This window comes from Halichoerus grypus, chromosome 2 (genome assembly GCF_964656455.1).
Source record: "Halichoerus grypus chromosome 2, mHalGry1.hap1.1, whole genome shotgun sequence".
Lineage (NCBI taxonomy): Eukaryota > Metazoa > Chordata > Mammalia > Carnivora > Phocidae > Halichoerus > Halichoerus grypus.
Genome location: NC_135713.1, coordinates 175,317,922 through 175,340,893, shown reverse-complemented (window position 1 = coordinate 175,340,893; position 22,972 = coordinate 175,317,922). Strand labels below are relative to the sequence as shown.

Below are 22,972 nucleotides of genomic sequence, written 5' to 3'. Positions count from 1 at the left end.
GCTAAATATGTTTATTGTTGTTTTACTATCTCCACCCTCCATCCCCACTGCCCTGATATTACTAAAAACATTCAAAAGAAATATATCCTGTTCCATTTTCACAATCATTATGTAATATTTCATACTTACATAAGAGCACATGTAATATATATGTGAGTTATGAAGTATTAATATTAATAAACTAATAAAATGAAAACATCAAAACTGTCACTTAAGAACCAAATATTACTTTTAAAGCTACGTGGGTGGTGTTAATCATTGTCCTGAAGTCATTCATTTTTTAAAAAATTTACCATATGCATACATATTCCCTAATACATATATATTCCTAACATTGTTACTTGATTTTGCTTTTTTTTGAGTTTTTAAAAATGCCATGATATTGTATATCATTTTTTATCATTTGCTTTTTTTCAATAATCCATGGTAGAAGTTATTTTTATTGCTTATCATAATCCATTATATGAATATGAGACAATTGACATATTACCTTTAGTGAATATTTTTGGTTGTTTCTAGTCTTTTTATGTTCTGCTGTTTAAATAATGCTGCTATTGACATTTTTGTAGAAATTGAGACGCTGATTTAAAAGTTGTTTTTTTCTTTTTTTTAAAGATTTTATTTATTTATCCGACAGAGAGAAACACAGCGAGAGCAGGATCACAAGCAGGGGGAGAAGGAGAGGGAGAAGCAGGCTTCCCACTGAGCAGGGAGCCCAACGCGGGGCTCGATCCCAGGATCCTGGGATCATCATGACCTGAGCCGAAGGCAGACGCCTAACGACTGAGCCACCCAGGTGCCCCGCTGATTTAAAATTTATACAGAAAAGAGGGATGCCTGGGTGGCTCAGTTGGTTAAGCAGCTGCCTTCAGCTCAGGTCATGATCTCAAGAGGGTCCTGGGATCAAGTCCCGCATAGGGCTCCTTGCTCAGCAGGGAGCCTGCTTCTCCCTTTGCCTGCCGCTCCCCCTGCTTGTGCTCTCTCTCTCTCTCTCTTGCTCTGACAAATAAAGTCTTTTAAAAAAATAAAATTTATACAGAAAAAACCTAGCATGGCCAAAATGTTTTTAAGTAATTCTTTTCCATTTTATTTCCCTCTTGAACCTAGAAGTTGTTCCCAAAAAAATGGAAAATATTTTTCCTATTTCTGTGTAAATCTTTTTTGTTCTGGTATTGAAGGCCTTTCTGTTAATATTCATTTCCAACGAATCTGTATGATTCCAAACTTAAAAAATTTATTGATATGTTTTTATGTATATTTTTCCATATTTGAAAAGAATCATTATTTTCCATTCAATACCAAGTTCCCTACATATTAGAGCAAGGTTGATGATTTTTTTTTTTTGAGAGAGAGAGCGAGCGAGCAGCAGAGGGGCAGATGGAGAGGGAGAGAGAAAATCTTGAGCTTCATCCCACAACCCTGAGATCATGACCTGAGCTGAAGTCACACACTTAACTGACTGAGCCACCCAGGTGCCCCTAGAGCAAGGCTGATGAACTTAGAAACGTCAATCTTCTTTATCCTTACTAATTTTGTCCAACTTATCTATAGATAGCTAAGAGAGGTACATCGAAATCCTCTGTAGTGTTTAGGGAATTGATCAGTTTATCTTTGTATTTCTTGTCAGCTTTTCTTTTATATATTTTGAAACTATGTTTTATGCACAAAGATTCATGACTGTTACATCTTTTTAGTGGATGTACTTTTTAAGTATATGGAATATCTGTTTCTTATAAAACTTTTTGCTTTGAAGTCTATTTTTTATGACTGTGATATACCTGATTGCTTTTGGTATATGCCTTGCATTTCTTTTTTTATAAGTTCATTTTCAAGATTTCTGTGTGGTTTATAAGTGTCTCTATTGAACAACAACATATAGATGATTATTTCTTTTTCTCTCCCCACCTCTTGCCTCCCTCCCTACCTCTCTTCCTTTTTATTCAAACAATCTGAGTGTCTCAGTTTTAATAAATGAGTTAAATTCATTTGTATTTGCTTTAATTCTGGGCATATTTTGACTTATTTTCTACCACCTTATTTTGGGCTTTCTTTTACCTCTTTTCCCCTTTTGTTTGTCTTATTCAATTGATACGTGTTTTTGTCCTTTTTCCCTGTAGTGGTTTGGAAGTTCTGTATCCCATTTATCATTTTCTCAATATAACATCTTTATTGTGATATAATTTGCATACAGCTCACTCATTTAAAGTGCAAATTCATTGGTTTTTATTTGATTCACAGTTATGCAACTTTACTTGAACATTTTCATCACTCCATACCCATTAGAATCACTCCCCATCTTCCCCCTAACTTTCTCCCTTCCCCAGCCCTAGGCAACTTCTAATTTACTTTATGTCTCTATGCATTAGCCTAATCTGGAACTTACATATAAATGAAATTATACAATACGTGGTCTTTTGTGTCTGACTTCTTTTACTTGGTATAGTTGACCCTTAAAAAATGCACTAATCCCCTATGCAGTCAAAAGTGTGTGTGTGTAACTTTTGGCTCCCCCAAAACTTAACTACTAACAGCCTCCTGTTGACCAGAAGCCTTATTGATAACATAAACAGTTGATTAACATGTATTTCGTATGTTATATGTATTATATGCTGCATTCTTAACAATAAGCTAGAGAAAATCATAAGGAGAAAATACATACATGGTTCTGTACTGTATTGAAAAAAGTCTGTTTATAAGTGGACCCACACAGTTAAAACCTGTGTTGCTCAAGGGTCAACTGTATATTGTTTTTGGGTTCATCCATGTTATAGCATGTATCAGTACTTGATTTTTATGACCAAATAATATTCCACTGCACAAATATACCATGTTTTACTTATCCATCAGTCAATTGAAAGATATTTGGATTGTTTCTACTTAGGGATATTATGAATAAGGCTGCTATGAACATTTATGTACAAGTTTTTGTATAGACATGTTTTCATTTCTCTTGGGTATTATGAGTGTAATTGCTGGGTCAAATGGTAGCTCTGTGTTTAACCTTTTAAAGAACTGTCTGACTTCTTTCCAAAGCACCTGCACCATTTTATATTTTCACTGCAGTATATGAGAGTTCCAATTCTCCGTATTCTTACCAACACTTATTAAAAATAGATAAAACTGAAGAGCCAATTTTTTTCTTTTTTTCTAATTTCTGACTAAGAGCTCTCCTAGTTATGATCAATTATTTGTCTCTTATCTGCCTCAGCACCTGGGTGGCTCAGTTGTTAAGCAACCAACTCGATTTCAATTCAGGTCTTGTTCTCAGGTCGTGAGTTCAAGCCCCGTGTTGGGCTCCATGCTGGCATGTAGCCAATAATGAATGACTGAATGAATGCTGGGCATTGAGCCTACTTATAAATGAATGAATGGTATGGTATGGCAATTTGGAAAGGCTGATAGGTGTCAAAGTGCATAAAATTTTTCTGGAAAAAATAGTTTAATACCTTCTTAGCTATGATTGGATAATTAAAATAATTCTTCCTTTTCAGTTAAAACAAATTTGAATGGTTTCTATTTAGGTAAAAAATTTTGTCCTAGTTATAAAATTTGCATTAACAATTAAGTTTTTCAGCTCTAAGGCAAACCTAGAAAAAAATAGCCTGTCTTTTAGTGTCCCACCTTTATCCTTTTTGTTCTCTCCTGTTCTCTGAATTATAATCTTGTATGTAAATATTATATACTAGCCATTCAGTTTTTTTTTTTAAGATTTTATTTATCTATTTGTCAGAGAGAGAGCACAAGCAGGGGAAGCAGCAGGTAGAGGGAGAAGCAGGCTCCCCGCTGAGCAAGGAGCCCAAAGCGGGACTCAATCCCAAGACCCTGGGATCATGACCTGAGCCAAAGGCAACTGCTTAACCAAGCCACCCAAGCATCCCAACAATTCAGTTTTAAAAATTTAATAGAATTAAAGAGTTTTAGAGCTTAAAGTTCCTTCAGATATATCAACAAACTTTAACAGCCTTATTTTGCAGATTATTTTTTTTAATTTCTATTTTTTTGTTTTAATCTTTATTCAGTAAACATCATATACTTATTGAGTACAAATAGACATAAATTAGTACATTTGAATTCATTAGGGTTTATTGTGATTCTAATCACAATAATTATTGATCTTGGCTCATTTTTTTGGTTGTTTGTTGCAGATAATTTTTTAAAGACCTATTAATATATGACAGTTTGTTTTGTATTTGCCGTAAGAGTTGCCTGAAGTGATTGATATAATGCATATTCTACTTTTTAATTGTAATAGTCATGATTTATTTACAAATCTGTGGCTATTTTCATTGTCCATAAGTTTTTGAAGTTCTTAGAATTTAAAAAGTCAGTAGATAGACTGAATTCTTTTCTATATAATGAGAATTTCTTTGAGGGTAAGTGTATGTTGAACCAATTTCTTTGTTATTTCTCAAACTTGCCTTCTTAAATAGATTTTATGGAATGACCAACTTAATGCTCTTCCTCAAGTAAAGTGAGAGGTATCCATCCAGATTTTTTTAAAAGATTTTATTTATTTATTTGAGAGAGAATGAGAGAGAGCATTAAGGGGGGGAGGGTCAGAGAGAGAAGCAGGCTTCCCACTGAGCAGGGAGCCTGATGCAGGACTCGATCCTGGGACTCCAGGATCATGACCTGAGCTGAAAGCAGTTGCTTAACCAATTGAGCCACCCAGGTGCCCTAAGATTTTAAATATTAAAAACATATTGTACTGGCAATTGATATTTCAAGATCAAGGAATCAAAGATGAAATGCTATCTGTTTTCAGATGACAGAAAACAGTATATCATTGGATTAAATTGCATTAAGTATCAACAATTGTGCAAATTCATGACACATTTTACCTGGTTTTACATCCTTAGGATATTTATGTCTTCTTCTAAACTGCTTATTCAGTAGAAAAATATAAAGAGATTAATATACTATTCTGAACATTGTCAACTTTATAATAGTCCTATCTTATCTCTGAATACTTGTTAGAAGGTTTTCATACTTCCTAGCACTGATGAGAGACTGTTTTTCAAAAAGCAAATTTTAATAGCCAACCCTTGAGGCACTCAAAGTAAAAAAGACTTTAGATTAATGATGGCCCTACTTTTTTTTTTTTAACCTAATAACATGGTGTTACAGAGAATTTTTCTTTTTATTAATCAGGGTACCTTGATCACTGTATAATACACAATGAGGTATTTTACCAATTAGTGATTTTCTTAGTGTGTTCCAGCTGCTGTAACAAAATACCACAGACTTTGTAGTTTATAAACAACAAAAATTTGTTTCTCACAGTGCTGGAGGCTGGAAGTCCCAAGATCAGGTTGGATGATAGCCCTCTTCCTGGTTGGTAGGCAGGGTCTTTTGTCTGTGTCTCATATGGTGGAAGGAGCAAGGTGGCTCTGTCGGATCCCTTTTATAAGAGCACTCATCTCATTCTTGAAAGCTCCATGCTCATGACCGAATCACCTCCCAAAGGGCCCATTTCATAATACCATCATCTTCGGGGATTAGGAGTTCAACATATGAGTTTTGAGGGAGCACAAACATTTACACCATAGCCGTGATAAAAATTTTATCTTATGATCTTAATTAAGTTTATTTCTAAAAAAGGTAAGGGTGATGGGCCACCTGGGTGGCTCAGTCCGTTAAGTGTGGGACTCTTGATTTCTGCTCAGGTCACGATCTCAGGGTCCTGGGATCAGCCCCTGTCGGGCTCTGAGCTCAGCAGGGAGTCTCCTCTTCCTCTCTCTCTGCCCTTCCCCCACCCACCTGTGTGTATTCTCTCTTTCAAATAAATAAAATCTTTATAAAAAAATCAGATAAGGTTGAAATTCTGAGGAAATAAACCATCTTATAAAAATTAGTTTCTGTTCTCTAGAAAATTTGGGGTAACGTCCTGTTGCTTGCCTACATTTTAATAACTGGTCCACATTGCATAGAACTCTGCATGGAATGAGTGGGTAAAACAGGTCAATTTAAATCATAATAATCTCTAGTACTGGCTTTTGTCCTTTTATTTCAGTTCTTATGTTTATTGTCAACTTCTTTCTTTGCATTTACTATTTGATTTTCTAGTTCTTGAAAAACGCTTCATTCAATTTCATGTTTTTAAAATAAATACATCTTAAACTATAAGGATCTATATAACTATTGCCTTTACTGAATCCCCTACTTTGCATTGTGGGTGCTTTTCTTACCATTCATATCTAAAGATTTCATGAATTCTGTGTTTTTTTCTCTTTTAGCTATATGTTCTTTGTTTTTTCTAGTTTTATTGAGATGTAATTGACATGAAACCCGTGTGTTCTTTAAGAATATAATCTTCAGTGTGGAGTTTGTTTGCTGGGTTTTTTTTACCCCACTAACTTTGTATTGTTTTTTAATCTAAAGTTACATTGTTGTTAGGATATGTGGTTAATCTGATATTCTTTGAAATTTGTTGAAAATCCTTTTATAATCCAGCACATGGTTATTTTTGTAAATGTTCTCTTGTGCTTGTATGTTTTCTACTTGTTAGCTACCTGAGTCTCTGTTTATATATGTATTTGATTCAGTTTTATCAGTGATGATCAAATTTTTAAATGGCTTAGCTGCCTATAGACTAGGTAAAATGATCTTAAAGAATCTTCAATAAAGAATCTTTAGTTGGGGCGCCCGGGTGGCTCAGTCAGTTAAGTGTCCGACTCTTGATCTCAGCTCAGGTCTTGATCTCAGGGTTATGAGTTCAAGCCCTGCATTGGGCTCCACTCTGGGCATGGAGCCTACCTAAAAAAAAAAATATATATATATATATATATAAAGAATCTTTAAGTGAGGATATTAAGAAATTTCACTTTAGGTTTAAGGAGACAACTTAAAATTTATCAACTTTGACAGAAGTCACTTTTTTCTGCTTTTGAAACCCCAAGATAGCGATCACAGAAGTCGTTGCAACCCCAGCGGCAGCTGTAGTGTTAGCAGTACTGGAAACGCTAACAGCAGCGGCGGTTCATTTTTATGGAGCTCTTACTATCTGCCAGGCATCTTGCAGAGCTATCTAAATCGGTCAATGAATTTAACCCAATAACGACTCTGTGACATATTCTTGTTTTTCTCCACTTGATCTTAGCCAAAAGGCCGAGAAGCAATCTTGTTTTTCTCATTTTATAGATGAGAAAAGTAAAATGCAGAAAGGTTAATTTGCTTGCTTTAGTCACATTGTCGTCACATTCTCTTTCAACAAACCAAGGTAAGTTTGGTTCATTTGGACACATAACAAGTTCATTTTTTTCTTTCTCCTTTTCAGTTATTAGAAAAGTTAAAAGAACGTTGGCTCTACACTGGTTTATGGCATAATCTAGAGTTGGTGAAGACAGTCATCGCAGAACCTCAGGGAGGAGAAAAAACTGATTTTGATGAATTACTGCAGGTGTACTATGATGCAATCAAGTACAAAGGAGAGAAAGGTAAATGAAAATTATTTGATGGTCAATGAAAAAATTTTTATCATAAAGTAAGAAGTTGGTGCTGTCAGAATTTTGTTTATGTTATCTTTTTAAATGAATTGCACTTGAGAGAAAAAATATACTTTATAATCTGGATGTAAAGAAAATAAGTTGAAGAAATTCTTTTATTTGGAGCTGTTCTCCTATGAATAGTTTCATTTGGAGATGCCAGTTCAACTTTAACAAACAGCATATATTCAGGTAAGGAAGATATTTAGTAAAGTCTTCCTTATACTACCTAAAATGTTTTGTGAAAGAGGGTGGATGGAGTATGCACAAATATCTTCCTTACTAGCCAGATGAACCCTACATTTTGATGCAAATAATGTACTTTATGCTTACATACTATTACATAAGGTAAATTTGAGTTTTCAAAACACAGCTAAAGTCTCAGGTTATCTGGGAGATACACAGTTTGTAAATTGGTTTGGTACCACAGAAATGTAATTTTGTGTCTCTTTTAAAACTTTATCTTGCCATAGTTTTTTATTTTGATTCTTTTAAATTTGCTCTGATTACTTAATTAGATATTTTCAAAATGACAGCAGTAAGCAGTTTCAGGGAATTTTGGGTGTGCTTTTTAAAATCCTTATTTTTTGTTGTTTAAGATGGAGCCCTCTTGGTAGCAGTTTGTCGTGGTAAAGTGAGTGAGGGTCTGGATTTCTCAGATGACAATGCCCGTGCTGTCATAACAATAGGGATTCCTTTTCCAAACGTGAAAGATCTACAGGTAGGCCATCAAAGCCTTAAGTTTTGTTTATCACAGAAGTTGTTGATTTTAAGTTTTTATTTAAATTCCAGTTAGTTAACATACAGTGTAATATTAGTTTCAGGTGCCGAAGTTCTTGATCATTATGTAAAGTTAACCGTATGGTTTTTTTGTTTGTTTGTTCGTTTGTTTGTTTTTTGGTATCCTTAGATATTTTAATGCTTTGGTGACTCAGAATGAATGAGAAAGTTTTGGTAGACATCGATTTATTTTATTTTTAACTTATATTGTCTTTTGCTCAATAAGAGTGATTTTCGGTGGTGCCTGGGTGGCTCAGTCGTTAAGCGTCTGCCTTCAGCTCAGGTCATGATCCCAGGGTCCTGGGATCGAGCCCCGCATCGGGCTCCCTGCTCAGCGGGAGGCCTGCTTCTCCCTCTGCTGCTCCCCTTGCTTGTATTCCCTCTTTCCCTGCCTCTCTCTCTGTCAAATAAATAAATAAAATCTTTAAAAAAAAAAAAAAAGAGTGATTTTCAAAGTGATCCAAGACCAGGAGTATCAGTATCACCTGGGAACTTGATAGAAATATACATTTAACGGGCTCCATCCAGACCAACTGAATCAGAAACTATGGAGGTGGAACCCAGCAATTTGTGTTTTATCAAGCTCTTAGCCGTAGACTTACAAAGGTCCCCCAGAGAATTCTAGAATTCTAGAGCTCTTTCTCTATTTCCCTTCTCTCAATACCATACCCTGCCCTGCTGATTTCAGTGATTTTAGCTGCTCCAAAATCTGATCTCTTGCACCTCAGCTCAGCGAGACCACCATACTTCAGTGTTCTAGATATAGTTGTCGGGAAATTATATGTAGGAAAAGAGCTGAGAATCATGGAGTTCATCTAATGGATTTCCCTTATCTCTGAGATTATGGTTTTATGCTGCCTGATATCTACTCCCTGAAAGTAGTTGCTTTATCTGCTTAGTGCAGTTTTACATTTACTTACAGTGGGAGGGATATTGCCAAACCAGTTATTCTATGTTGGCCAAAAACAGGAGTTTTGCTTCATTATCACTGATTATTTACTAAACATTATATTTGAAAAATTATCTGTAGCAATAATTTTAAGCCTAAGGTGATGTTATTTTTCATCAGGAAGGATTTTCTTTTCCTTCCTACTGGAATTTGAAGGTGCCAGCAATCTGAGACCAAGACTTTGGGTTTTCTGGCCATTTAGCTGACTAGTTAGATCCTTCCTCCTAGGATACAACATGTTAGGGTCTCATACCAAAGCAAGAATTCTTTCCCTAGGCAGTTATTTATTGTTAATACTTTAGTAGACACTGTGAATTATGTAATATTAACAGTAATAAGTAATATTTCTCTGGTTAGCTCCTACTCTTCCCTAAGCTCTAGATCTCTTAAAAATTTCTGAAAGTCCTCAGGAGGTATCTAATCCTTCCAGCCTGCACTAACTTTGGTGGCTTCCACTAGCTTTCTTCAGCCACTAGGGCTCCCATTGAGAGTGCTGATGACCATACCCAGGGCTCCTATTCTAAAATGGTTAATACTGCCTCTCACTACAGCTACTGATGAAATAGTTGACATCTACTCAAGAAAACTGTTATGTTCACTATCAGCAGCTTTTGTTGCCACATTCCACTGAAGCTGAGGGCTGCTGATGAAACAGTTATTGGCAGTATTACTGTCTCTCTTTGATGTCTTCTCATTTTACCATGGTCCTATATCATTGCATTAATGCTCCTTTGTTAGAGTGGAGAGAATCCCTTTTCCCTCTTTGTACCACACATTCTCCCAATGTCTTAAATATATATTTTTTCCCTAGAACTAGCTCTTTCAATTTATGTTTATATCTTCTCTTTTTCTTGGGCCTATATATGAGTCCTTGAGGACCACAGAAGATGATAACTTTTTGGCTAATACTATGTTGTACTAAATATTATACTCACAAAATAGCAAGGCCTGAAAAGATTCATTCACATAAAACTCATACTAGTGATTACACCTGAGAAGAGAAAGGAATGACATTGGGGGTGGTTATCAAATGGGACTTTAACTTTTTCTATAATATTTGTTGTTTTAGTAGAAAACAAATTTTAAGAAAATGTGGTGAGAATAAAGATATTTGTTATGTCATTCTTCAAAAAAATTTAAATTTAAATAAAATGTTACTTGTGAAGAAAAAAATTACATTTACCTTCTACTTTCTCTACCCTCACTCCCAGCAACTGTGATTATGGGCATTGTTATTGCACTAGTGTTGAGTTCTTAATGCTCTCTTTCCTCAGAATTAGTTCTTCTTAGGCACCTTTTCATTTTGTCATACAAAAAAGGCAGCTGATGACCTTCTCTGACATTCCTCAGTAATGGTCTTGCTTGTCACAGTTCTGCTTATCTGGATTGCAATGGCTATAGTTACATAAAATAGCAAAACAACAGAAGCTTCAATGAGATCTAGGTGCAGAGGAGGAGGGTGGTTCTAAAGAAGTTTCCCTAGTGGTTCATGAAAGGGGCAAGTAGAATAGACCCAAGAGTAGTCCAAACTGCAGGGACAAGGGATAGATAAAGAGGAAAATTCTTTACAGGCAATATCAGATGTAAGGGAAGTGTATTTCTTGTTACCTTATGTCTAGATCAACACTTCCTGTGTAACAATTGTAAAATGTAAAATATAGTGGATTAAAACAACATTTATTAGGACTCACACATCAATTGATGGGGAGTAGTAACTGGGGTTGGCTGAGCAGCTCTGCTGATTTCTGCTGGGCTCAGTCACCCTGCTATGGTTTCACCAATGTAGGTTTGGCCCAACTGGGTCAGCTCTGCTCTACATGTATCTCATCCTTTGTATACCAGCAGACTAGCCAGAACATGTTACCATGTTTTATACTTTGGCAGAGATGTAAGAGGGCAGGCTTGATTGAGCAAGCACTTTTCAAAGACCTACTTATATCATATCTACTAACCTATTGGCCAAAGCATGTCACGTGCCTAAGCCTAAAGTCAGGAGCAATAGGAGAGGTGTGGGTTTCAACCACACATGGCAAAGGGCTTAGAGTCAAGACTCCAAAAAGGAGTTTTGGCTTTTTTCATAATTAAAGGATATTTGTAAGGCATCCATTCAAAAGACTGATGTTCATAAGCTTTTAAGAGTATAGGTATGTAATTTTTATAATAATCAGGAAATGATTATTTTATCATTTGGAAATGACCAGAATATAGCCATCAATACCTGAAATACCTGAATACCTGAAATAAATCAGAGCACTATTATGGCTGATTTCTTAAAATTCATAAATGATCCAATAAGTTATTGAAATTATTTATTTGGGATAAAAAAATACAAATCAAATTTATAAATATATTAAATTTATTTATGTATTAATTTAATTTATAATTATAAATTAAGATATAAAAGAAATAAAAAGTTTGATAATGAAGTCCACTTTATTTTTTTGTTTTTGCCTGTGCTTTTGGTGTCATATTTAGGAGACTATTGCCAAATCCAAACCTTGCAGATTTGCCCATTTTCGTCAAAGAGTTTCATAGTTTGAGCTCTTAAGTTTAGATATTTGGTTCCATTTTGAGTAAATTTTGGTGTATGATATAAAATAAGGGTCCATCTTTCTTATATCTGAAATGAGTCTCTGTTCACACCATATAGTTAGAGCATGTTTTTTTAATTCATTCAGCCAAATTCTGCCTTATAGTTGGAGAGTTTAATCTATTTACCAAGTAGTTACTGATAAGGAGGAACTTAGTTCTATTTAGCTGTTTTCTGTGTGTTTTCTGTGCTTTTTGTTCCTCAGTTGCTTCAGTATTACTTTTTTGTATTTTTTCATTGAGTACTATTTTGATCCCCTTCTTTTGTGTACATTTTTTGGTTATTTTCTTAATGTTACCCTGGGGATTACAAGTAACATCCTTAATCTCTGTCCTTCCCTTTTTATATTGTTACTGTCTGGATTGCATTTTTATACATTGTATGCCCATTAACATAATTTATAATTATTGTTTTATACATTTGCCTTTAAATCATGTAGGAAAAAAATAATTACAAACTAAAAGTATAATAATACTGGCTTTTATATTTACCTACATAGTCCTCTTTATCAGTGTCCTTTATTACTTCCTAAAGCATATACTATACTGCCTTCATTATATTTTAGTGCTTATAAATATGTTCTATAATATGTTAGATGGTGTACGTCAAGGATTAGGATAGTTTCTTTGTGTCTCTATAATTAAAATAATGCCTTGGAATATAGTAGGTGTTCAATAAATGTTGATCTTTTAAAAAATAAAAATAAATGTTGATTTAATTAATGACTAAATATAAACCTATTACTTAATATTGCCATATTCTTGTTTTCTGTAAAATGAGATGATGTTAATACTCAGTCTATTATACAGAAATAAGTAGAAGTTATTTATATTGAAAACCTTAAATATTCTAGCTTTTGGAAATGAAACAATCTATTTCTACATGGTTTTCTCTGTTGTTTCATTTGAATTCATATTTTAAGGTTAAGATCAGTGTCCAAGTTAGGAAAGTGATTTGAGTGGGGAAAAAGAGCAATGGCATTAATTTTATGATACTAAAAGTTTTTTTCTTAAATTTGAGACACAGATTATGGAAGTAAAAATTAAAATACAGTTTAAAATACTAACTTAAGACTCTTGTAGTCTCAACTGCAGAGTTTGGCTTTTAGAGAAGCAGGAAAATGTATGTTAGAGCCAAAAATATGACTTCTTTGGCTGTGACCAGGATTTCCTCTTCCCACCTTGGGGACTAGAAAGTAGAGGTAGGAAAATTTCATTTTGGAGCCAAGTGTGACTTGTTTAGTTCAAGTCATAATTTATTGTGCATACCTCAGGGACCTGAAAATAAAGAAACCCACTATGAAATGTTGATAATGGGCCACTCTGAAGGGCAAGCATTAAGCTAACATTCCCGGTGAGGATTTTTTTCACTTCCACCTTTCCCAGATGCTTCTGATCATTCTATAAGGACATACTTAATCGTGTAATAGTTAAAAAGAAAACTTTCTGTGCACTAAACCATAGTATTTGAGGGGGAGGAAAGTGAACCAAGGCCTTTATATGATTAGATGTTGGTGAAAAAGTGTAACTAAAAGAAAAGTTGTTTTCTTTTAATGCATTTAAGTCACAGTATAACAAGGCTGCCATTTAATGGATGTCTAAAGCAAATCCTTTGGCCAATTAGTATGATCTACAAACTACAAAAGCCTTCAACTTTATAATTCAGGCATCTACATCTCAGATTGGTGGTATGGTCATAATTTGTGAGACATTATAAGGTATAATATTTAGATTTTAAAATTGCATCTTATTTCTGTTCCCTAGTATAGCTTGGTAATATATAGAAATATTTTCTTTTCATGGGTATTGTGCCTTTACTCCCCTGTGAAAAAATCATAAAAATGGCAAATGGCTAAAAATTTTTGTACTTTAAAGATGTTCAGATAGTATGTTAGATTTTTATAATTGGTTTCATAAAATTTGATGGTAATATTCATAACAGAAGTGCTCTTACAGTGATTAAAATAACTTAAGATAATAAATTTTATATTTTGTATTTTTTTCTTTATTGATGTAGTATGTTGAGTTACTAAAATAGATTTTATTTGGAAACTTTAAAATTCAGAGGGTGATCTGATTAGTTATCTTAGTATTGACATACAATAACTATTATTTTTGTTTGTTTAGGAAACTTCTCTTAGCTTTGAAGGTACTGAATTATTTGAGTATATTTAATCAATTTTGGAAAATTACATTCATGATTGAAAAATACAAGCATGTTAAATTATGTTATTGACTTTATAACAGACATATATAAATTTATATTCTTCTCATGCATTCTTGATATTTTATAAATTTCAGAAAAGGGCTGTTATCTTTGCTTACCCCAGAAGATAACAGCATTAATAAGACACAGTGCACATTAAACCACATTCAACCAGTGTTTTCAAGTGTCAAAATATTATTAGATGATGGCCATATATGAATTCTTAAATCTGGCATTTCTTTTTAAGGAGAATGATGTTGATTCTTCATTATTCTTGTTGCTTTGACAGCAGTGTGTGTATATTCATCAGTAGATAAATGAAGGCAGGAATGCAAGGGGCTATAGTATATCAAGACGAACTTGATTTCAGAAACAGAAACCATTCTTAATAATTTTAAGTAGACTTATATATTCCTTTTGTATCACTTTCATAATTGTGTTGATGATCTTAAGTGTTGTAGCATTCATTCATTCATATAATATGCTTTTACTAAGAGCCTAATTTGTACTAAATATAGTAGGTACAAAAATGAACACGATGCTATCTCTACACTATTGAAGTCTATAATTTAGTAAAGGACCTGAATGTGTAACAGGATGTTTTGGTGGGATTGAATCTGGGTATTCAGATGCTTAGAGAAAGTGAAATTGAGCAACACTTTCCACCTCTCATCCAGATATCCATTTACTTTGATTTGCCTAAAATAGATGAAGGAGGCAGAGAGATGAGATTTGAATCTTGTCTACACCGAGATTGAAACATACAAACATTTGATAAAGTGGATTGGCCTCGTCAAAGGCCAGATTACAAGACTATTCAGATCATTAAGACTTCAGGATAATGAAACAACCATTTTTTGAGTATCTGCCTTGAGTACCAAGTACTTTAATAGACTGGTGACACAGTGATCCACTACACAGATTATAGTCCCTGTCTCATGGAACTTACAGTCTAGCAAGGAAGAGTGACGTTAAAGTAATAAACAGTTGATTACAGTTATGATAAAGGCTGTAAGAAAAAGTCACAAGAACTATGAGAATGTAGAACAAATAGGATCGTGACCTAGTCTTTGGGGGTAAAGAAAGACTTTGTGAGGAAGTGCTATTTAAGCTGACATGAGAAAGAAGGCTGGGAGTTATATAGGTGAGCGAATGGTTAAGAATATTCTCAGAAGAGAGAATAGACTATGCTAAGGCCCTAAAGTTGTGAAAGAAGATAAGCAGTTTCCAGGAATTGAAAGAAGCTGAGGTAGTGAGTGAGTTGGGGAGAATGGCATGTGAATAGAGGCTGGGAGAGGTATTAAGGAGCCAAATCATTTAGGACTCTGTATGCCATTTTAAGGATTTGAGACTGTTCTAAGCCAAGGGAAATTCTAAGCTATCCTATGGGAAACCAGATCCGGGAATAGAGCCTGAGGTCAGAATGTGGTGGAATTCTAGTTATAGTGTAGCATCTGATACAGAAACCCACCTGGATCTAGCCCCGATAATAACATGTGGTTACCCCAGGGAAATGGCTGTGTATATAAACTTAAAGGGCTGTAATACTAAACTCCCAACATTTAGGAGTCCAGCAGCTTGCTGTCGGAATTTTTGGAAACACTTAGGCCAAAGCACAGATAAGGAAGAAAATCCATGTCACCTCTAAAGGTCTAGAATGGGTTTATCCTCAGTTAAACATTTTTTTCCTCCTCAGAACACTTTTTTTTAAAAGATAGTTTGGCCAAAAGTATTATTAAAGTAGGTTGTAAGTATATCTTGAAATAACAAAATTAAAATCTAGTTTAAATCTAATTATGCCATCTAGGTTGACAATTTGTAATTTGCCTTGAACAGTGAAAACTGAGATAACCAAACCCTTGCTCCCACCCTTCCTGAGAAACAAACATAAAAACACAAAAATAAATGGCTGAGGTATTTTTAATTCTTAAATTTAAAAAAAAATTCCCATATTTCTTAAAGGAATGTTTTGGGATCAGGGGAGGAAACATTTAAAAATCACAAAATTTTGAGCAAGTTTCATTAGCCTTTTTCCTTCTTTTTCTCCCAGTAGTCATGTCATTCTCTTTCCATAGAGAAAAAAGCCATGCCTGAATATGGCTACAAATAAAACCTTTGGATATTTAATAAAACAAAAACTTTTGGTTTATGAAAATTTTTTAAATTATTTTCTTGTGTTCATCTTGTTTTTGGCAAGAACGAGAACTTTATTGACCTTTGTATTTTACTTTTGTTCTCATAGCAGATTCAAGGCTTTAAAAGTGAAATTATCACCATGGGGACTCATAAGGTTGATTGCCATATTACTTCTGTTGGCCCAGAGCATAATCAGCAACACTATCTCAAGGGAAATGGTGGAATTGATTTTTAACTTCTCTGAAAATAACTTTGTGTTTTTCTTCAGAGTAGAATTTTTTTTTTAAGGTTTTATTTATTTATTTGACAGAGAGAGACACAGCGAGAGAGGGAACACAAGCAGGGGGAGTGGGAGAGGGAGAAGCAGGCTTCCCGCTGAGCAGGGAACCTGATGCAGGGCTCGATCCCAGGACCCTGGGACCATGACCTGAGCCAAAGGCAGATGCCTAATGACTGAGCCACCCAAGCACCCCAAGAGTAGAATTTTTTTATAGTGAATATTAGCCTATTTATATTTACTTAGTCAAATCCCCTTAAAGCCTACAAGGTACAGATACATAGGTAGGCCTAGGTGAGTTTGTTACTTGATATTTTCTCCAACTGTAAAGCCTTAAGGTCTCAGATAACATAAACTATAGTAGACAGCACTGTTTATTTAGTGTGTTTACATGTCAGTCTTTCCTCTTTCCTATTTTTTACTGAGACTAAAGGTTTGGTAATTTGGAAATAAGTTCAGTTTATTTTTTCTAACTGTGGGACAAAATAATATGCCAGTGTATTTTCCTCATAGTATATTTTCCTATTGCATCAAAATTACCAGATTTGTAGATTAAAATTCCTTAAAGCGGGTTTTCTCAAGCTTGGCACTAATGACATTTTGGGCAGTTTAATTCTTTGTTGTGAGCAATGTTCTGTGCATTGTAGGATGTTTGGCAGCATCTCTGGCCTTTACCTATAGATGCCAGTAGCAAACCCTTCTCTCCCCACTAGTTGTGACAACCAGAAATATCTCCAGACATTGCCAAAATCTTTTGGTAGGCAAAAATCAATCTCAGTTGAGCATCACTACTTTATATGGTAAGACATAAAAGTAAGTGTATGTCATGAATTAAAATGAGCAATCTGCATTTATTTTTTAATTATTTCTTATCAAGTTGAAAAAAGTCCAATAAAGCATTTCCAAAGGTCTAATTTATACAAAGTACAGTACATAGTTTCTTGTATTAACTCTTTCTTGGATTCTGCCCCACTCCCAGCCCCTGCTTCTGAGAGGCTGTGACTTTCACTTCTTTTAGCCATTTTATATGGTATTTTAGCCATTTTATATGGTATTTACTGCCATATTTATTTTTATTTAATCAATTTTAAACCTCTTTACTTCCTATATGAGATAAAGATTTTAGTTCACTACACTTTCCCCTTCTTTTTCCTCCTAAATGTAGTTATATCACATTTTAAAAATTAAATCCATAATCAATATTCAAATCATAATCGGGGTGCCTGGGTGGCTCAGTTAAGTGTCTGCCTTTGGCTCAGGTCATGATCCCAGAGTCCTGGGATTGAGCCCCTCATCTGGCTCCCTGCTCAGTGGGGAGCCTGCTTCTCTATCTCCTCCCAGCTCGCACTCTCTGTCACTATCTCTGTCTCTCTCTCTCAAATAAACAAATAAAATCTTTAAAAAAAAATTCAGATCATGACTATGAAAATATTGTTCACTGTGGTCAAATGATTTCCTTCCTTTCTTGAACTTTTTATCTTCCTGTTAATAATGCCCTCTGCCCTTTTTCCTTTTTAAAAGATCTTTTTTTAAAAAAAGATTTTATTTATTTATTAGAGAGAGAGAGCATGAGCGGGGAGAGGGGCAGAAGGAGAGGGAGAAGCAGACTCCCTGCTGAGCTGGGAGCCCTATATGGGGCTCTATTCCAGGACCTCAGGATTACAACCTCAGCCGAAGGCAGACGCTTAACCGACTGAGCTACCCAGGTACCCCTCCTTTTAAAAATATCTTTAAATTAATCTTCTGTCACCCTTCAATGAATCTGTACAGCACCTCTCAATACAATTATCCTTTCACACCTGTCAGATAGTAGGTCAGTCCTTTTTTTACCCCTGAAGACATCACTTCTCGAGCCTCCTGATCTCCTACTTCAATCAGGACCAAGTTGTTCTTTAGCCCACTTAACTGCCAAAATCCTGAGATTTCTCCCTTTGCTGTCGTCCTAGGAATTTGATTTGCCTGTCTTCTATGTTGGATCCCAAGTTTCCTGGGTCTCAAATCTTCCTCTTGTTTGTTTCTTGTTTACTGTTTCATCTTCATAGTACACATCCTCCAGCAGTTTACCTATACATTCATTTCCGGAACTTTTTTGGACTCCTGCGGGCCTAACTGGCTTACTTCCCATCAGTAGCTCTGTGGGTACTTTGGTTTGAACTTTCACCTCTCTGCTTAATCATACACCATTTGTCCATCTGCTTTTCACATTCATGTATTGGGTTTTGAGGTTGCAGATTTCTTAGTTTAATTGAAGATAAAGACTGTGTTTTTCTTATTTGTCTTTTAACTTTGGGGCAGTTTTTGAGAGGCAAAGAAAGAGGAAATGTCTTTCTTTTTTCCTTTCTGAAACTAGAAGTCTTCATTCTAAGATAAAGTATGAGATTTTATTTTTTTTTTATTTTTTATTTTTTATTTTTTAAAGATTTTATTTATTTATTTGAGAGAGAGAGAATGAGAGAGAGCACGAGCGGGGAGAGGGTCAGAGGGAGAAGCAGACCCCCCGCTGAGCAGGGAGCCCGATGTGGGACTCGATCCTGGGACTCCAGGATCATGACCTGAGCTGAAGGCAGTCGCTTAACCAACTGAGCCACCCAGGCGCCCGATAAAGTATGAGATTTTAAAATGCTATGATCCCATATACCTTATTCCCACACTCACACATTCACATTTGAGAAGCTCTAAATCAAATATTCCTAACAATAATATTGTAAAGATAGAAAGTAATAGTTTTTTTAAGTTAAGCATATACTTAATGTTTGAAAGATAAGTTTGGACATAATAAAATCTAGATGGAGAAAGTATCAGAATTCATTTGTTGGGCTATGGAGGTAATAAAGTTTTAAGTATATTTCAGTATTTTTCAGTACTTATGTAATCTTTTTGTTACGTGGACACTTTCTCTTGACCATGTTTGTTTTTAAATGTCACAGTGTTTAATCAAGTGAAATTTGAGTCTGAGCCTCCTCTTAACTGTGATTACCTTCTACTTTCGATGCCTACCCTTGCCACCAAACTTTTATGCATCACTCCCACACCCACCCCAGGGCCAAAGTGCTTAGTGTTGCATTTTCTAACACCCACAAGCCTCTTGCATGAGAGATCTTGCCCTTCTTCCAGAGTTATGTAGGAGTAGGTACAGGTCTCTGTCACTTGCTGAATGCAGCTACTCATTCCCCTTAAAAAAGTCTCTCTTTTTTTTTTTTTTTAAAGATTTTATTTATTTGACAGAGAGAGACACAGCGAGAGAGGGAACACAAGCAGGGGGAGTGGGAGAGGGAGAAGCAGGCTTCCCGCGGAGCAGGGAGCCCGATGTGGGGCTCGATCCCAGGACGCTGGGATCATGACCTGAGCCGAAGGCAGACGCTTAACGACTGAGCCACCCAGGCGCCCCCCCTTAAAAAAGTCTCTTGATATTAGCTCATTCCTTTAAGAGCCTGGGGTTCCATTTATAGCCCCACATTGCTTTCTTATGTATGATAGTATTTCATTTTGTTGACTGTTATTGCTAGAAGTGTTTATTCATAGTTATTTGGCTCTCCTATGTGACTTTAACAAGGGAAGCTCTAGATTATAAGATATGTGAATGAGATAATATTCAGACTAATAAAGGACCAGTCGTGCACTCATTCTGTAGATTACACCACTAACATATTTTATATAGTTCAGATACAGCTAATGGGTTGCATAGTGATAAAAAATATTATGAAGTATATTAAAAAGTGCTTATTTATCAGAAAATTTAAGATCAGTTGCAGAAATTATTTATCAAAAATTACGTTTCAAAACTGAATACTGTTCTCTTTGTCCTGCCAATGTACATATTTTCATTGATATTTGATGAAGAAGTAGCCACTTCACAAACTGAAGAAACTTACTTTATGTTACCTAAAACAATGTGCCTATACATTGAATAGAATCAGTAAAGCGCCTTCACAGGGAGTTGATCCAGCTGTTAAAACACTGATTTGAGGTGACCAGCCTAAGAGATGGCCCATATTGTCTGTCAGTCCTGTGGCTTTCATAAACGTGCAGCAATATAGTACGACAAAATTTAAAGCCTACCCAAACCTACATTGGATTTTAGAAATATAGGATAAAGAATGACTCCAGCCCACTTACCTCCAATATATGATGCTTTTCTGTTTTGTGCTAATTGTCATTTATTTCTTCAACCAACTCTGTGAGGTAAGGTCGGAATTATTTTCTTCCATTTACAAAGGAGGAAACTAAGAAAGGAAACTAAATTGAGGGAGTACTGGTGACTTCCCCAAGGTCAAACAACTAGTTAGTGTCAAAGCCTTGAATCCAGGCTGTATACTTTTACCTCCTTCCCTCAAAACATACTATAGCATGAAAAAAAAAAATATATATATATCTATATATAACTTTTTCTGGAGATGATAATTTAAGCATTTTCAGGTTTACCTAGACAATATTTTGTTACGGCTAGCCTAACTAAATTGCCACAAAGCTTATTATTCTTTTAAAAAAATAACTTTGCCCTTTATAGAATAAGGATATTCATTTTAAGGTATCTAGCATGTCTTAAAGTATTAACTGTCTTTTTTTTTTTTCTTTTAATAGAAAAATATTAATTTCTGCTTTTTTTCTGGGCTCATTTTCTTATCTTGACAAATTATTTTCTTAAAAAACTCCAAAGATCTAATGCTCCATACTGACAGAATGTTTTTGCATTATTACCTAAAGCATTTATTTAGGATTTTTTTTTTTTTTAAGATTTTATTTATTTAAGAGAGAGACAGTGTATGGGGGAGGGGCAGAAGGAGAGGGAGAAGCAGACTCCCCACTGAGCAGAGGGCCAATGTGGGGCTCCATTCCAGGGTCCTGGGATAATGACCTGAGCTGAAGGTGGACGCTTAACCAACTGAATCACCCGGGCACCCCCAGGATTATTTAAATGTTGCTGAGTTACCAATAAACTATTCTGGATAGTAGCTAAATTATTATAACCAATTAAGGTAAAATATGTTGAATATATCGAGAATAAGAGATGCCTGGTTTGAGGAGAATGTATTTTTTTTCTTATATTTGAAATTTCTAGGCTATTTTTTTTAGCAATGACAATTTATAACAGAGTTTAATACAGATTTTCTCTGTAGAAAGTATGTTATCCAAAGCAGCCTTAAAGCATATGTGAGATAAGTTATGTTACTGTTACTATGTCTTGATTCTTACTTCTTGGTAGATTATTTTGGTCAGTCCTAATATAACAAGAAAAGTAAGTAACAGTTGAAAACCATCTCTCGTGTGTGTGTGTGTGTGTGTGTGTGTGTGTGTGTGTGTTTTGTTTTGTTTTAAAATCTAAAAGGGAATGTGGCTTCCTAAGTCTTGGCAGAAACCCATTTTTCCCCATTTAAGAAAATACATATACTATATTTGGTTAACTTGGTGTTTAGAAATCTTGAAAATATGCCAGATGAAATAAAACCAGCTATATTCCTTTTATCTGGCTAAATTATTTTACATACAAGATCTTACGCTGAGTTTAGAACTCTAGCCATTGGAATTTATATTGTGATACCCTGATAAAAGTGTGTATACTGTGATGAAATAGAGCAGCAAATGTCTCTAATGCACAGTCTCTGTCTTCCAGATTTGGCTTGCTATAAATGTTTATGTATTAGGCCCTGTACCTTGGCGAAAGATAAAACTATTCTCCTTGAGTGTTTGCTAGACTGATGTGCTTATTTTTCTGAAGCAAAATTTTAAAATATTTTTAATTATTAAGTTTAGCTGATTATATGTTCTCAGTCTTGTTTCGAGGCTTGAACTTCTGTTGTAAAGCTTACATATGGGGAAAAAATATATTCTGCCTATATTGATTGCTTTTAGAAAGGCATTTATTACTAAAATCATAATGCATATTTATATGAGTTGGGATAAATTCCCCTGTCTTTCATATGAGGCAGTAAAGTGAGGAGATACATTTATGGTTCCACTTGGTATTTATCACACCACTTATTTCTTATCAGACGCTACTTATAAAAGGCTACTCTTGTACAGAGCTACTTATGGCCAACACTGTTGGGTTTGACTAAGTTGAAAAAATTAATGTTCAAAATTGTGACTTAAATTTCTTGTTGACATATACAGTATAATCCTTTTGGTTATTTTAATATATACTGTGCCCATCAGTAGTGTACTACCTATATTGTCTCCAATAAAACTGAGTCATTGAAGGACTTAAGGAACTTACTGTTTGATCTCAAGTATATTATAATGTAATAGTAAGATCAGAATCCAAAACCATGTAACTCCTGCTTGAAAGCTGTATGGGTGTTTTTACATAATTCTGTAAGTACCACTTCAGTCTTGATGTATCTGTCTTTGGTATTCAGGATCTCATCTTTGCTTATGTCAGGTTAGCTTTTGATGCAGAGATATTTTTAGTTGTCTAGAAACTACTATATTAAGAGTGTTTTTTTCATTTTGTGTGAACTTGAACTCATTATGGAAAAAAAATGTTTTGTGAATCAATGTAGCATCTGAACCAATGGGTTGCAAACTCAAGCCACTAAAAGAGTTAAACAGAT

At 34.8% G+C, this 22,972-nt stretch overlaps 1 protein-coding gene across 2 annotated transcripts in view; it reads left to right on the top strand.

Moving 5' to 3' along the window:
* BRIP1 (BRCA1 interacting DNA helicase 1) overlaps positions 1-22,972 on the top strand; it is a 179,101-nt gene that overhangs the window by 120,994 nt on the left and 35,135 nt on the right. For both annotated transcript variants that reach the window (XM_036081775.2, XM_078064214.1), the window contains 2 exons: positions 7,277-7,436; positions 8,084-8,205. In XM_036081775.2, the coding sequence (XP_035937668.2) occupies positions 7,277-7,436; positions 8,084-8,205 (282 nt within the window). The remainder of the gene's footprint in view (positions 1-7,276; positions 7,437-8,083; positions 8,206-22,972) is intronic.